The sequence below is a fragment of the Salvelinus sp. IW2-2015 genome, linkage group LG1 (genome assembly GCF_002910315.2).
Source record: "Salvelinus sp. IW2-2015 linkage group LG1, ASM291031v2, whole genome shotgun sequence".
NCBI classification, from domain to species: Eukaryota; Metazoa; Chordata; class Actinopteri; order Salmoniformes; family Salmonidae; genus Salvelinus; species Salvelinus sp. IW2-2015.
The window spans coordinates 31,032,649-31,049,018 of NC_036838.1; the positions used below are offsets into that span (position 1 = coordinate 31,032,649).

Consider the following 16,370-nt stretch of genomic DNA (forward strand, 5'->3'; position numbering starts at 1 on the left):
CATGCATCGTGAAGAATGGTGCAATACAATCATTGCTATTGAGTCATAGCAGGGGTGTGGCAATCCCTGTCCAACATATGGTTGGGTTTATAGTGACAATTTGTTTTATATTATTAAATAACATGCCCAATGTCCTTTTGGGAAAAAAATAAGAAAAATATATATATGCAACTCTTGCATGTAGACTAAATCGTTTTGAATTCATTTGGTCAGTGCACATTTGGATGTATTCCACCTCAACTGGATTGTGTAACATAATTACTTTATGATCAATGACTTGCAGCACACCTTGTAATTTCAGATTTAAATTGCAAGATTATTTTTGTTCCATTCAATAGATGTAAACTGCCTGGGTGACTATTGCGATGTTCCCTCGCTGATGTCGTCAGACCAGGGGGTGGAGCTACGATGTTGCAATCATGCTCAGTCGCGCATCACCAACTTCACTGCTGTAACAGAAAGGATATTTGAAGCCAATGTGCTGTCCAGTCCATTCTCAATCAGTCGGTGGGGGCACGTCTGATTAGAAATCTACTTTTTAGGGACTCCATTTGGAAATTAAAGGTTTACTATGCAATTGACCAAATAGGGGACGTGTAGCTTACTCTTCCCTATGACCAATTATTTATCTGGACGCGTCCACGAGTTTCCATAACTACTTCGGACAAGTAGGCGCTCTTTCTTCATTATTGTGCAAGAGTCTTTAAACGTGTATTTTCTCTATTTATAGAAAGTTTTGCTGGTTTTTTACTAAAAGCYTCTGGCTTTTTCGCAAGGAAAACACTGGATACACAAGTCGCTACACACCGGGAATGGAACAAAGGCATCTGTACCAACAACAGTAGACACCAGTGTTGCCGCCTCTCTTCAAAGCAAAATAACCTATTCAATTTGTCAAGGACTTTAATACATATTTTGCTTTGGATATGTGAACAGACATCCCGCACAACAAACGACGAAAGCTAATTTGAACTCGTATTTTATGGTTACATAATTTGCACATGCAACTGTAAATACGTTAGACTCCCTTGAACCACTTTCTTTTAGAAGGAAGAAAAACGTATTTTGTCCGAAGCTCTCAAAATTATTTGGTTTCCTCTACACAGCAAGGGTTTTGCTACGTTTACTGCACATTTCGAGTTTCTTGACAAGCAAAACACTACACCAAAAGCTGGAGTTACCATACCATTGTTCTGTTCTGGAAAGCTGACCCCTTTGTCTTCCACTGCCAAGGTAAGAACTTGTTCACAATTTTCACCCTACCTCAGTATCCATATTTTTATCATACAGTTGAAGGGGTTGCTTGCAGTCCCGACATGTATTGAAAATGCATACATTTTTTACTTGTATGTTGTCGTGAAACAACAATGTTAAACTTTTAGAAAGTGATGGTGCAACTCTCCCTTCCACTCTTCGGCGCTCAGTGAAATATCCCGAGGTCGCTCTATTTCTCAGAATTGCTCGCCGGTCTGACCAGTTTTACCTGGTTCAACAAATATTTATTTCGACTTATAACATGACCCCCATGTGACCTCTTCTAGTTATAATGTAACTTTATCATAGTTATTTTACTTGTAAAACTTCAGGCCTTGGCGCAAGCTAAGGGAAGCCTGACGTCACTTTTATCATGACGTCGTCCATGTATTTAACTTTTTTTTTCATTTGGCTGGCTGAGAATGACTGACTCACTAGCCACATTTCGAAAGAAACCGTCAGTAATTTGAGTAATGCATATGACAGACAACATTGCTCATCAGTCAAGGCTCCATGGTGTCATCCAATAACTTTTAGCCTGTTATTTAGCACTGTTTAATGGTGGATATGATTCATGTCTCCTCCAAGTTCCCCAAATTGTAAATTATGCTTTGTATGTGCAATAAAAAATACAGTATTTGCACACAGTAAGTTTTTATAGGTAGTTATTTCACTGTGCATTTGAAATGTGGTTATCAGCATATCCAATCAAACACGAATCATACAACCCACTAGGATAGCCCTACAGGTTACCATGTGGTTCAGGCACGTCCTACACATATTGCAATGAAACCCACTAAAACAACCCATGCGACTCTTTCAGATGAGTGTGAACATCTCTCYCGCCCCTGCGCCTACTCGTCCCCTGCGGCTGAAGCGGCTGGAGCTGGATGACCCCCAGGACTACACAGAGGCCCTAAAATGCAAGCGTCCTCGACTGAGCCTGTCACCCTCATCCCCCGGCCTGGCCCCATGCCTGAGGCCCCTGAGACACAGCCCGGGTCCCGTGGGCTCCGACCACCACTGTGTGTCCTGCATCGGGCCCTACGTCCTCCTTGAACCCACAGAGGGAACAGAGACTTACAGGGCCATCCATAGGGTCACAGAGCAGGAGTACACCTGCAAGGTATGTATTGTAGCTACATGACCAGATAGAGTGGTGTGACTGTTTGCTTAATGAAGTCGCCCAACTGTCGGTACTTGCTTGATACTGTGCCTGAAATCGACCTATGCACACACATCCCTTTTGTGCCGTTCAAGTTCAGCTTATTTGTCATATSCACAGGAACACATGGTGTTCTTTGACACTCGAAAGGGTACATTATCCTCAGGCGATAAAGAATATGCATAGCTGTACTGTAGTCCAGTCTGTAATTTGACCATGAACTTATGAACTGTAACCTAACTCTACCCCATGTCCTCTACCAGGTGTTTTCTATGAGGCGGTACCAGGAGCTCATCGCCCCCTACGCCCGCCTACTGCCCCACGACAACATCTGCCGCATCGCAGAGGTGGTGATGGGCGAGCGCAGCGTCTACGTCTTCTTTCAGCATAACTACGGTGACATGCACTCTTACGTGCGCACGTGCAAGCGGCTCCAGGAGGAGGAGGCGGTCCGTCTCTTCGGCCAGATGGCAGCGGCGGTGGCCCACTGTCACGAGCACGGTGTTGTCCTGCGTGACCTCAAGCTGCGCAAGTTTGTCTTTGTGGACCAGCAGAGGTTAGTAGTTGACACTTTTCTTAACTTAATCGAGTTTTAGCTGAGGAACATGATCATCTGTTTGCAGGTTAGATTGCCTTACAGTAGTGACTGAGACCTGGCCCAAATTCATCATCTGAATGTTTAGACGGCCAGGCATATGTGGACTATGTTCACTTCCATTATGTCACTGCTAAAGAAAGCCCTTTAGTTGGGTAACTGTTAAAATGACTCTAAAGATCTTCATAATGCCTTAATCATGCCATCATAACTGTCATATAGGACTGCAATTTCTCCAACCCTGTAAACTCCAGTGTTATTCCTGGCAGTTATGTAAGCCACTGTATTATGCATGCATATGACCCAGTGCACCACCTGTAAATCACACAAAGCAGACAACATGGGGGTTTGATTACTATGATGACTCAACCTCTCTCTGGTTTTCCTTAGGACCAAGCTTGTTCTTCAGAACCTGGAAGACTCATGTCTGCTCCATGGGGACGATGACTCTCTGACKGACAAGCACGGCTGCCCAGCCTACGTGGGCCCTGAGATCCTCAACTCGCGCCACTCCTACTCAGGGAAGGCTGCCGACGTGTGGAGCCTGGGTGTGGTGCTGTACACCATGGTGGTGGGACGTTACCCTTTCCAAGACGTGGAGCCTGCTGCGCTCTTCAGTAAGATCCGCCGGGGGGCATTCACAGTGCCAGAGTCACTCTCAGTGCAGGCCAAGTCGCTGGTGTGCTGCATGCTGCGAAAAGCTCCCTCAGAGAGACTGGAGGCCGCGGAGCTGTTGTTCCACCCGTGGCTGAACTGTTCCAACAACACAACACCTCCCAACACGCACCTCAATCCTAGGAACTACACTGACCAAGTGGTCCCCAGCTACACCGACGACATGTGTTTCTAGAATAAAAATGTTAAATATCCTCTGTCCTTCATCGTCCACTTTGTCCTACTGATGCAAGTACAGCGGCATAATCTCCATATAGGAAATACTGGTAATGCAGGTTTTTTTCTCCCTACCTGAAATGTTTGGTGACATTTAAGAAACATATCATAGTCATAAGGCATTGCAAATGTCTATAACTGCAGCGTTGTTAACCTGCTGTTAGACATTAGCATGTATATATGTTGAAGTTGTGCTTTTGAAGAAGTTATGAACATGTTATGCATGGCCGTTAATCTGAAGTGTTACCAAATGTATAACATAGTTCTGTGTCGAAGCATCTGTTGGCATTGCAGACAACAAAGCAGTAACTACCAAATACTGTATCTCCTGGCAACGTGTACACCTACCTCTGAGGTAGGGTCCAATGCAGTTAGTCCCACACTGCAGTGTAACATCAAGAAAGGTGCTTTTCAAAAGCTACCCAACTTTTGTGCTTTAACCAATAAATGTTTTGTTGACTCACTGGGAAGAGCAGGTGAAAAGTCTTCAGATAACATGCCCTATAGAAGCAGTCTGTCGAGCTGTATTCCCCCTCACAAAAAGCAGTAATTTTACTTTTTTTGTTGAGCAACTCTGTTGGGAACACTAAATTGAAGATCTATATCTGACAGGATTGATACCTGATACCTCCGAACTTGATGAAATCCTGGAATACTTGATGCACGTTTTGTGCCTTTTTATGTAGGCCTACTGTTTATATATTTCAGTGACCGGTGGATCCTACCAACCGTTGAAGTGCCTTGTTTTCATAACCACAGTTTACGTTTAGTCCACCTCCCTATATCCCTATCAGGAGTTGAGTTTTGCTTTACCAAAGACTAAGGCTGCATTCATAACCAAGTGGAAAGGTGGTATTTACCACATACGACTGGGRAAAATCCACTTGAACGCCCCTCCAACTGGTAATTACTAGTGGGAAACTCGTCTATCACCCCGGAGTTCAGACTTCTCTTACATGCTGATCTGAGGTCACCTACTAAGGAAATTATCTTTAACTGCATTTTCAGCAGTTAAATGCAACAAAACATTTATAAAAAGCAATCTATTAATATAGTTTTTGAACACTTTGTTCACAAGCATGATAGCTGTGCTTTTAGTTGTTGACAACTTGTTGGACATTACCCAACTCAGCATTTACAACTTGAYAACTGGTAATTACCACCTTCCCACTTGGTTATGAACGCAGCACTAGGCTACCCTCAATCATCACATCACTCATGGTGTGCCGATAGTTTTAGTCATCTGTGATTCAGTAATCGTTCGCCTCGGTTTGTATGTTTTCTGACAAACGTATGTCAGAGTTAGCATGGTGTCCTAGATCCCTAGACAAGTGTAGTCATTACCTCAGGTGTGAGTTAATGTCTGTAGAAGTATATAGTGCAGTGGGTTAGATCCTGAAGAATACAGTGCTGTAGTGTACTTTAAACATCTTGAATACCCATGTAATGGTGAAATCGTGTTAGTATCTGTTGACCTGAAGAAACAAAGGCATCACATACATTACACAGTACTGTGTGTTATTCGTGATGATGCCTGCATGCAGTTCGCTGACCCTAAATAGATCTAAGATCCTACACTAAGCCACAGCTCTTATTGTGACTTTGTAAATACTTTTTTGTAAGAAAAGTACACACTTTTTCTGATGTTGGTTTGGTGGATGTACTTTTGTGAACAAGTATTTGTTGCCAGTAAAAATAAATCCTTGAACTGACTGTTTGCAAATCAGCTTTTTTTGCGATAAGACCAAACTTTGTCAGAGATGGTTGTAACACTTCATTACACAATCTCTATTTTCAGGGTCAGAAAAATTATTGCAGGAATCAAGAAATTATTTAACTATAAGCACGCCTTGATTCAGCTTGGACTAATACCAGGATGTAACGTGCAAGGACCGAGGTTATGACCAATTCATACTTAATAGTAAAGATTGTCGGGTTTCTGCTATGGCTGACAATAGTAATGATGCACTACCTAGCCTCATTCCAAGTCTTGTACTGGTTGGATTACACCGATTTTGAAAGAAAAACACTCACCTGAGTTTGTCAAGAGAATAACACATCTACATTATTTAAATCAGTGTTATAAAAACATGTTTTAGTCAAGACCTTTGTTGTACATGGTGAGTTGGTGACAAATGATACAAGTTGAGARAAAAAACAAGTATGAGGTCTTTAAAAGGTGCCAGAAAGAAAATTCAACTCATCTGCAATGTATTAAATAGGTCAACCTTGCGATGGGAATTTAAAACCAAATGTTTTGACAGATAATATATCCTGGTCTTTAACACAGACTAAAATAAATGTGGCTCTGATACAAAAGCATTAGCCTTCTTTAGCAATAATATTATCTTGCTTCTTAGTAYGTAATTGGACCATATCATCAGAAAGTCAGAAAAAAAGCTTGCCTGTCCTTACCATGACAACCACCTGGTTACCACACATGGGCCAAACTGATCACAACAAATCAACAGTGACATGTACAGTACCAGTCAAACGTTTGGAAACAGCTACAAGGGTTTTTCTTTATTTTTACTATTTTCTACATTGTAGAATAATAGTTAAGACATAAAAAATATGAAATAACATATGGTATCATGTAGTAACCAAAAAAAGTGTTAAACAAATCTAAATATATTTGAGATTCTTCAAAAGTAGCCACCCTTTGCCTTGATGATAGCTTTGCACACTCTTGGCATTCTCTCAACTAGCTTCATGAGGAATGCTTTTCCAACTGTCTTAAAGGAGTTCCCACATATGCTGAGCACTTGTTGGTTGCTTTTCCTTCACTCTGCGGTCCAACTCATCCCAAACCATCTCAATTGGGTTGAGGTCAGGTGATTGTGGAGGCCAGGTTATCTGATGCAGCACCATCACTCTCCTTCTTGGTCAAATAGCCCTTACACAGCCTGGAGGTGTGTTGGGCCATTGTCCTGTTGAAAAACAAATGATAGTGGGACTAAGCGCAAACCAGATGGGATTGGGTATCGCTGCAGAATGTTGTGGTAGCCATGCTGGTTAAGTGTGCCTTGAATTCTAAATAAATCACCAACAGTGTCACCAGCAAAGCACCCCACACCTACCTCCTCCATGTTTCACAGTGGGAACCACACATGCAGAGACCATCTGTTCACCTATTCTGCATCTCACAAAGACACAGCAGTTGGAACCAAAAATCTTGAATGTGGACTCATCAGACCAAAGGACAGATTTCCACCYRTCTAATGTCCATTGCTCGTGTTTGTTGACCCAAGCAAGTCTCTTATTATTTAATGTCCTTTAGTAGTGGTTTCTTTGCAGCAATTCGGCCATGAAGGCCTGATTCACTCAGTCTGCTCTGAACAGTTGATATTGAGATGTGTCTGTTACTTGAACTCTGTGAAGCATTTATTTGGGCTGCAATCTGAGGTGCAACAGAGGTAACTCTGGGTCTTCCTTTCCTGTGGCGGTCCTCACGAGAGCCTGTTTCATCATCATAGTGCTTGATGGTTTTGGCAACTGCACTCGAAGAAACTTTCAAAGTACTTGAAATGTTCCGGATTGACGTACCTTCATGTCTTAAAGTCATGATGGACTGTTGTATCTCTTTGCTTATTTGAGCTGTTCTTGCCATCACATGGACTTGGTCTTTTACCAAATAGGGCTATCTTCTGTATACCGCCCCTACCTTGTCACAACACAACTGATTGGCTCAAACACAATAAGGAAAGAAATTCCACAAATGTACTTTTAACAAGGCACACCTGTTAATTGAAATGCATTCCAGGTGACTACCCCATGAAGATGGTTGAGAGAATGCCAAGTGTGTGCAAAGCTGTCTTCAAATTCAAATAACATTTTATTGGTCGCATACACATGGCTAGCAGATGTTAATGTGAGTGTAGCGAAATGCTTGTGCTTCTAGTGCCAACAGTGCAGTAATATCTAACAAGTAATCTAACAATTCCACAACAACTACTTCATACACACAAATGTAAAGGGATGGAATAAGAATATGAACATATAAATATATGGATGAGCGATGGCCAAGCGGCMTCAAGGCAATGGGTGGCTACTTTGAAGAATCTMAAATATATTTTGATTTGTTTAACACTTTGTTGGTTTCTACATGGTTTCACATGTGCTATTTCATAGTTTTGATGTCTTCACTATTATTCTACAATGTAGAAAATAGTAAAAATAAAGAAAAACCCTTGAATGAGCAGGTGTGTCCAAACTTTTGACTGGTAATGTACAGTACGTCTAAAGCCTCTGTTAAGTAGACAAAGAATAAGACAATCAACAAGGAAATATGTACTGTATCCATATCTACCTGCACAAAGTATGTATGTCTAAAGCTAATACACTGATCACTTTGGATGTTGTTGACATTTGAAATCAATATCTGAGTAAATTCAGGACAGGTTTGCGGTAACATCTCTAGGGAGCATGTTCTACACTAGAGGCAGATAGATATACATCACATAGAAGGGACTGGATGCAACTTTAGAATACCCACCTGTATATTTCTACTATTATGTACCCGAAGTACAAAGGACGAGTCTTTGTCACATTTTACTTGAACAAAAACAGCCAAGAGCAAGAMTTATGCCACATACAGATGTAGGATCTTAATTTGAACCCGTTTGCTCCAGCAGGAAAATAATTCTGCAGCAACAGGAAATGTGAATTATAATTAATTGACATGTTTTGTAAGGGAAAATCCAGTCTAAAATTTCAACGTGGAAATTACTTTTTAAACCTTAAGTACACTACAAGTTTAAAATGTCCTGCATTGCAGGAAAGTTCACCTGCAACAGGGTGATCAAATTAATATCCTACATCTGTTACAGTAACACTGTCCAGCTGGTATTCAGTAGGACAAACACAATACTGATACAGTAGCTGTGAGGATCGATATCCAGCTAACCAACCACTCACACTACTAGCCCTAAATAGGTAGCCTTCAGTCCTCCCATTAATCACAAATGCATTATTCTATATTAAGTACATTTCCATCATGCGTCATTTGATAAGGAAAGTTGGACGATAGGCATCACGGCTAGATTTGTTTTGAAACTATAAAAGTCTAAAATGACATTTCAAAACACCACACACGGTGGGAGGGCAACAGTTGGACTAAATGAAAACGGCTCTATAGCTAGACTTCTGCTATCATAAACTCTTCAGACAAACTAAAAACTATTCAACTAAAGCAATACCTAAAAATACTTTTAAAGTTATTAAAATACAAGATATGTAAATTAGGTTCAAACAGTACACTCTACAGGCAGAGTTTGTATTTGGTGTGAGAATTCACACGTCACACTTGTCCTTAAAACATCATAGAATTGAGAATCAGAACTAGATTCTGGAGTACTTTTGGAACAGCGATGCAGAAGAACTGTATTTGCTGGCTTGACCAATAAAACTATAGACTGCACTGAGTCCTGTCGCTAAATAAATAAAAACATTGTAGGTTTGAGTAGCATTGGTATGGAAGGCATAACATATCCAAGAGGCAGACTAATTCAAGCTGGTATGTGAGTTTTCCATCAGCTAAGTTGAGTATGCCCCCTTGTGTTCAAACATGCCCTCAAGCATGCAGTCTGAGAATGGTCCTAAACCTAAGTTGAGTCAATTTGGTTCTACAACAGCCCACACTTTGGAACGGTAAAGCTTGAAAAACAGAACATGATCATAAAAATCACAAATTGTGTTTACCAACAACAGCATAGAGAATGTGAAATATGTTGCAAATTAATGAGTGCCAGAACTTGCTCCAATACCAGGTCAAACAACACACGCCAAACATAAAAGCTTTTGCTTCTGATAAACAAGGTAATGAGAACATAGCAATGGAAAACTAAAACGAGACACAAAGTAAAGTAACCGAGTAACAGAGCTCCAAGCTCACAGTCTGACTTCAGTAAAACATGAGGTCCACCAAACAAATGAATTAGAAAAAAATTGAAATAAAATCCCAACCCGAATAAGTTTAAGATTGTAAGARAAATGGTGGCGACGTGGGTACAGACAGACATCCAAGTATGCTGTCTGCTCCTGCATGAGAATGGGACTGGCGCGTCACTGGGCACACAGGGCACCATACCTACCGAGAGAAGAAATACATGGTTCAGATTAGAAGATTAGACCGCCCCAAACGATGCATCCACGAACAGTASTAATTCAACATAAAGACTGTAAAACAGTTTCATTCTCTATGTTTTCCATACCAATCACATTTTCTATTTGGGGAAACCTTTCTGTGAAGAATGCAGGCAGTGTGTCCTCCTCACCTCTCTTCATCCATGTTCTCATCATAACAATCTTCATCCAGCTCCAGGTCCAGTTCGTTGCCAATGCCAGAGTCCCGTGGGGCCATGAATAAACTAACACGCGGAGACAAAATCAAATGTTGCTCACCACAGACCATTTCAATGTATAAGAAATTCTTTCAGGGATGGAATAGAAGTATTTTGGGCATTCGCCAGTCGGAGTAGTAGACAGATTTCTAATGGTCCAGGTAACATTCGGGTCCAAAATCTGTGCCATGCGATGTTTGAAAAGACAAAATATCACTGCCGGGTTAGTTTCTAACAGCCCAGTCTGAAAAGTACTAGCCTCAGGCTAGCGGGCTAGCTTAATTTCTATCCCTTCCCTGGTTCTTTGGCTATGTTGACTGACTGCCAACGATATTTATCCATGCATTGACCTTTGAGCAAAAGATAAGTATTTATTTTGTTGATCGTATTGCCAGTATGCAGTTATATTGTCTTTGACCAACCACGTTCAGATCGTAAACAGATGATTTCCACTCAGATAAAAGAATACCATACCCAGACAACTGTCACGTCAAATGGACATGAGAAGTTAAAGGTAATGGTCACTCAAAAATAATACATTCATATTTTGTTAATTAGTCCATTTTTAATACAACCCCAAAGAACTGTGCACATCAATCAAGATGATTAAAATKTAGGACTTTCAATACAGAGCACAAAACTGTAATAATGATGTGTTTTGCAGTCTTCAGTCTTACCTGACCGAGCGGCATGTGAAGAAGACGATCCTCTTCAGCCTCGTGTTGTAGAAGAAGTAGTTGAAGGACCACATGTTGCCCACCTCTCCATACGGGTCAGAGTCCAGGTCTGGGTTGTAGCTGCAACATCCAAAACAAAATGGCCTTTACATTCTGGTTTACAAATGACATGTACAGGTAACTACCAAAATAAAGCAAACCCTTGAGTAAATGACTATACAAAGTATTTTTGAAAGCAGGTGCTTCCACACAGGTGTGGTTCCTGAGTTAATTAAGGAATTAACATCCCATCATGCTTAAGTTGATGTATAAAAATGCCCAGTTGCCCATTATTTTGGCTACCATTGCTAGAAGAAAAGACCTCAGTGACTTTGACAGAGGGGTCTCAAAGGAGCATAGGGGGTTTAAAGGGTGTCTGTCTCAGTCACCAGATCTCAACCCAATTGACCACTTATGGGAGACTCTGGAGCGGCGCTTGAGACAGTGTTTTMTACCACCATCAACAAAACAACAAAATTTGGAATTTCTTGTGGAAGAATGATGTGGCATCCCTCCAATAGAGTTCCAGACACTTGTAGAATCTATGCAAAGGTGTTTTGAAGCTGTTCTGCCTCGTGGTGGCACAATGCCCTATTAAGACACTATGTTGGTGTTTCCTTTATTTTGTCAGTTACCGGTATGTCTCCTCGCATATGTTTAAAGGTGGCGGTGCTCGTGCCGGAGTCTGGTGTAGTGATAGCGCTGCAAACTCCAGACCACAAATACCCGCTATCTACCACACATACCCTCTCTACCTTTAAGAAAAAATGGCATTGCTCACCTGTAGATGTCACACTCCGACAGGCAGATCTCTGTGTCGATGGCCTCCCACAGCTGGGGCTGTAGCCGACTGTACTCCTCCCCAGCCGCCGCCGACAGACTGCTGTTCACCGCATTGAACACCTAACATCATACACTGCGTTAATAATGCCATACAAACACAGAACTTTCGTGTATATCAGGCCCTGTTAGGATTTAGCCAACACTGACCATGTCTAGACATCAACTAATAGATTCAAGCACAGTGTGTTGTACTTTTCATTTTGGAGTTGATCTGTTAGTCCCCTTCCCAAGCCTTTTGTCCTCCAGGTAATGGATTACAGTCTCATACCACATGAGACCAGACAGGCTTTGGGTCGTGTACAAGCTGCCTCGGCACGTCAAGCCCAATCAACTCCAGCTACTGTGTAGTGAAAGCCACGACGCAAAACCATCAGAATACGCTGGTTCTGGTGTAAGCAATTCCTACCAGCAACGTGAGGCAGGTACAGGGCACAGTTGTGTAGGTAGGAGATATTAAATCCTCACCCAGTTTATGCTGGGCTCTCTGCTGAAGTCGTGGCTCTTGGTGCGGCTGAAGTCATAGTCGGGGCGGAAGGATTCGTTGAGGGTGGCAATCAGGTAGAAGAGGGTCTTCCTGCTGCACTTGTCAGAGAGAGGCCCCTCCCCCTCGTCTCCACTCTGACTCTGGCTCAACCTAAAACCACAGCACAAAACCACACCCTAGTTAGTGTYATGAAGATGTTCAGTGCACACTTGTGAATACTTGTCATTTCAACTGTCTGCTTGACAGGAACTAATGGATTCTTCTAGGTCTTCAAGTGACCAGGSCATGAGCATTACAGAATAMAGATAGAAGTGTAATGACTAAACACATTCAATTCACTATCACTATTAGAGGTCGACCGATTAATCGGAATGGCCGATTAATTAGGGCCGATTTCAAGTTTTCATAACAATTGGAAGTCGGTAATTTTGGACGCAGATTTATTTTTTTACACCTTTATTTAACTAGGCAAGTCAGTTAAGAACACATTCTTATTTTCAATGACGGCCTAGGAACGGGGGGTTAACTGCCTTGTTCAGGGGCAGAATGACAGATTTGTACCTTGTCAGCTCAGGGATTGAATCTTGCAACCTTACGGTTAACTAGTCCAACGCTCTAACCACCTGCCTCACAAGGAGCCCGCCTGTTACGCGAATGCAGTAAGAAACCAAGGTAAGTTGCTAGCTAGCATTAAATGTATCTTATAAAAAACAATCAATCAATCATAATCACTAGTTATAACTACACATGGTTGATGATATTACTAGTTTATCTMGAGTGTTCTGCGTTGCATATAATCGATGCAGTGCGCATTCRCGAAAAAGGACTGTCGTTGCTCCAACGTGTACCTAAGCATAAACATCAATGCCTTTCTTAAAATCAATACACAGAAGTATATATTTTTAAACCTGCATATTTAGCTAAAAGAAATCCAGGTTCGCAGGCAATATTAACCAGGTGAAATTGTGTCACTTCTCTTGCGTTCATTGCACGCAGAGTCAGAGTATATGCAACAGTTTGGGCCGCCTGGCTCATTGCGAACTAATTTGCCAGAATTTTACGTAATTATGACATAACATTGAAGGTTGTGCAATGTAACAGGAATATTTTGACTTATGGATGCCACCCGTTAGATAAAATACGGAACGGTTCCGTATTTCACTGAAAGAATAAACGTTTTGTTTTCGAGATGATAGTTTCCGGATTCGCCCATATTAAGGCTCTTATTTCTGTGTGTTATTATGTTATAATTAAGTCTATGATTTGATAGAGCAGTCTGACTGAGTGATGGTAGGCACCAGCAGGCTCGTAAGCATTCATTGAAACAGCACTTTCGTGCGTTTTGCCAGCAGCTCTTCGCAATGCTTCAAGCATTGCGCTGTTTATGACTTCAAGCCTATCAACTCCCGAGATTAGGCTGGTGTAACCGATGTGAAATGGCTAGCTAGTTAGCAGGGTGCGCGCTAATAGCGATTCAAACGTCACTCGCTCTGAGACTTGGAGTAGTTGTTCCCCTTGCTCTGCATGGGTAACGCTGCTTCGAGGGTGGCTGTTGTCGTTGTGTTCCTGGTTCGAGCCCAGGTAGCGGCAAGGAGAGGGATGGAAGCTATACTGTTACACTGGCAATACTAAAGTGCCTATAAGAACATCCAACAGTCAAAGGTATATGAAATACAAATGGTATAGAGAGAAATAGTCCTATAATTCCTATAATGACTACAACCTAAAACTTCTTACCTGGGAATATTGAAGACTCATGTTAAAAGGAACCACCAGCTTTCATATGTTCTCATGTTCTGAGCAAGGAACTTAAACGTTAGCTTTCTTACATGGCACATATTGCACTTTTACTTTCTTCTCCAACACTTTGTTTTTGCATTATTTAAACCAAATTGAACATGTTTCATTATTTATTTGAGGCTAAATTGATTAAATTGATGTATTATATTAAGTTAAAATAAGTGTTCATTCAGTATTGTTGTAATTGTCATTATTACAAAAATAAATGTATTATTATTATTTATTTTCTATATCGKCYGATTATCGGTATCGGCTTTTTTTGGTCCTCCAATAATCGGTATCGGCATTGAAAAATCATAATCGGTCGACCTCTAATCACTATATTATACATCTACTTTAAAGTGTGTGTGAACTCTACATGCATTAGTTACATTTATCTGAAAAACACTGACCATTTCTCCCAAGTACTGAATAGATCTCTACTTCCTAAGGCGGCTGAAGAAAATCAGCATGCTGCCCCGGGGCCTCTCCAAATACTACCGCTGCACCATCGAGAGCATCCTGACCGGGTGGTGAAGACGGCCCAGTAAATCACTGGGACCGTGCTCCCACCCATCCAGGACATCTACTCGAAACGGTGCCTGAGGAAGGCACGCAACATCATCAAGGACCCCATACACAAGCTSTTCTCTCCCTTACCGTCAGGCAGGCGGTATCGGAGCATGAGGTCTGATAACAACTAGTGATGGGTCGTTCGCGAACGAACGGCTCTTTTTGAAGGGATCTTTTCGGTGAACGTCTGGAACCGAATCACCTCAGTGAAAGAGCTGTTCATTTAGCTCTCTGATTTGCATACTACTACTACTGCTGCTTCTTGACCTCAAAACAATGTTTTTCTGCAGATCTGTAGTCTTACTTGCTGGGGCTGATTCCTGAGGACTGTGGAGGGGACAGGGCTTCCAGGACATGAGGCAGTCCCTCCTGGCAGAACTGTTTGAACATCTGCTTATCCTCGCCTGCCATCTTGCAAGAGTAGCTTTCGATCCTGAGGAAAGACACAGTGCAAAACAAAGAACGGTTCATCACATCATGCATCTACTTAAGCAAATGATGTGGTTGTGAAAATCGACTTCCTGTGTAACAAAGTTAAGTTGTGTTAGGTCTGTTAAATTCTGTGCAAATGTTTTCCCATTTCTAGGTCTACATACCAAATGGGTTGGTGGCACTACTGAAGTGTTGAGAACTTACCTTCCTATTATCTGACAGTCCCCCATTTCAATGGTGAGTCTGGTGTTTATGGCTTCAAAACTTGAATTTTCCAAGAGTTTCATCTTGAGTTTGTTTTCTTATGCAAAATATAAATTGTTTAAAATGCACTCATCCCCTGTTTAGCACCTAGGCTTGAATACCACACTGCTATTTGTCACCACCAGGAGGGCAGGTCATCAATTCTGATAAACAAAATTACACTTGTCTTTACACCCCTGTCTTGCTTTGTACACTTTAGTTAGATATTCAACAATGGTCGTACTAATTTAGTTAGGCTAACAATTAGCTATGCACTGGCCCACAACAAAAAAACTCGGTCAAATGTGTCGTTCAAAAAAACAGCGAACGCATAAACTTTTCAGGCCTATCAAGCTGCCTAGCTAATGGAGCTAGCCATTTTGCTAATCCTGCAACAAAGCTTGCCTTGCATTTAATACCTCCGAGACAACGGGCCGTGGAGAATGAAGATCCTCAGCTCGCGCGCGCAAAACAGTTCGGTGTATCTTGCGCTCGCTTAATTCAACACCAAAGTAACCAATTTCAATCACACACTTTAAATTCAATATTGCACGATTCATTTACGGATGATGTAAATACCTTTGTCGATGGCTTAAGGCACTTATATTTCTGATAAAAATGTCTTCCTTTTTACTGTGAAATTTCCAATACCTGCCATTAAATAAACTGAAATTAGATACAAAAATCTTCATCCCAGCTTTTGTATCAGAACTTAAAGAGAAATCCCAGGCTTCTCGAAGCCTTTCGCATTCGATATGCACCTGAATTTGTCTATTAAAACAGCAAAACAATTTGGTTGTTTTGATCCTTCCTCAGTGTAACTGCACTTCCTTCTTCCCTACAAGCCCTTCCTCTTTTAGCGCATTTTGCCTCGAGGGGGCGCCATGGGGCCATATAAACATGCAATGACGTATTATAATAACACCCCCTCTTCGTCCATTTATAGTAGACTTACACTTGCATTAAAGTTAACACACAAAAAGCAAATATCAAATCATAAATTATTAAAATACATATTGGTCTATCTGGATGTTATGAAACGGCAGTCTCTCAT

At 41.5% G+C, this 16,370-nt stretch overlaps 2 protein-coding genes across 3 annotated transcripts; one reads left to right on the plus strand and one right to left on the minus strand.

Moving 5' to 3' along the window:
• The first annotated feature begins 416 nt into the window (after positions 1-416).
• Positions 417-5,617, plus strand: LOC111964864 (tribbles homolog 2). Its single transcript, XM_023988701.2, has 4 exons — positions 417-1,233; positions 2,078-2,380; positions 2,683-2,975; positions 3,405-5,617. Exons 2-4 carry the CDS (start codon positions 2,078-2,080, stop codon positions 3,862-3,864), a joined length of 1,056 nt encoding a protein of 351 aa, XP_023844469.1. The 5' UTR covers positions 417-1,233; the 3' UTR covers positions 3,865-5,617.
• A 3,965-nt stretch (positions 5,618-9,582) lies between these two features.
• Positions 9,583-16,158, minus strand: LOC111964869 (repressor of RNA polymerase III transcription MAF1 homolog). 2 transcript variants are annotated; one of them, XM_023988710.2, is made up of 7 exons: positions 15,896-16,158; positions 14,946-15,074; positions 12,271-12,439; positions 11,744-11,865; positions 10,924-11,043; positions 10,181-10,273; positions 9,583-9,993 (listed from the first exon to the last, which is right to left on the minus strand). In XM_023988710.2, exons 1-7 carry the CDS (start codon positions 16,006-16,008, stop codon positions 9,969-9,971), a joined length of 771 nt encoding a protein of 256 aa, XP_023844478.1. In that variant the 5' UTR covers positions 16,009-16,158; the 3' UTR covers positions 9,583-9,968. The 2 variants fall into 2 exon arrangements, with proteins under 2 accessions (XP_023844478.1, XP_023844487.1); XM_023988719.2 differs by having other exon boundaries at positions 15,278-15,980.
• Between the last annotated feature and the right edge of the window lie 212 nt (positions 16,159-16,370).

Bases quoted from the DNA above. Each gene is read 5' to 3' on its own strand.
- LOC111964869 (XM_023988710.2), bottom strand. From the start codon at position 16,008: ATGAAGATTTTTGTATCTAATTTCAGTTTATTTAATGGCAGGTATTGG. The intron at 15,075-15,895 runs GTATTTACATCA...GTCTTTCCTCAG, and splicing joins GCCTTAAGCCATCGACAAAG to GATCGAAAGCTACTCTTGCA. The intron at 12,440-14,945 runs GTAAGACTACAG...CTGTGGTTTTAG, and splicing joins TCAGGAATCAGCCCCAGCAA to GTTGAGCCAGAGTCAGAGTG.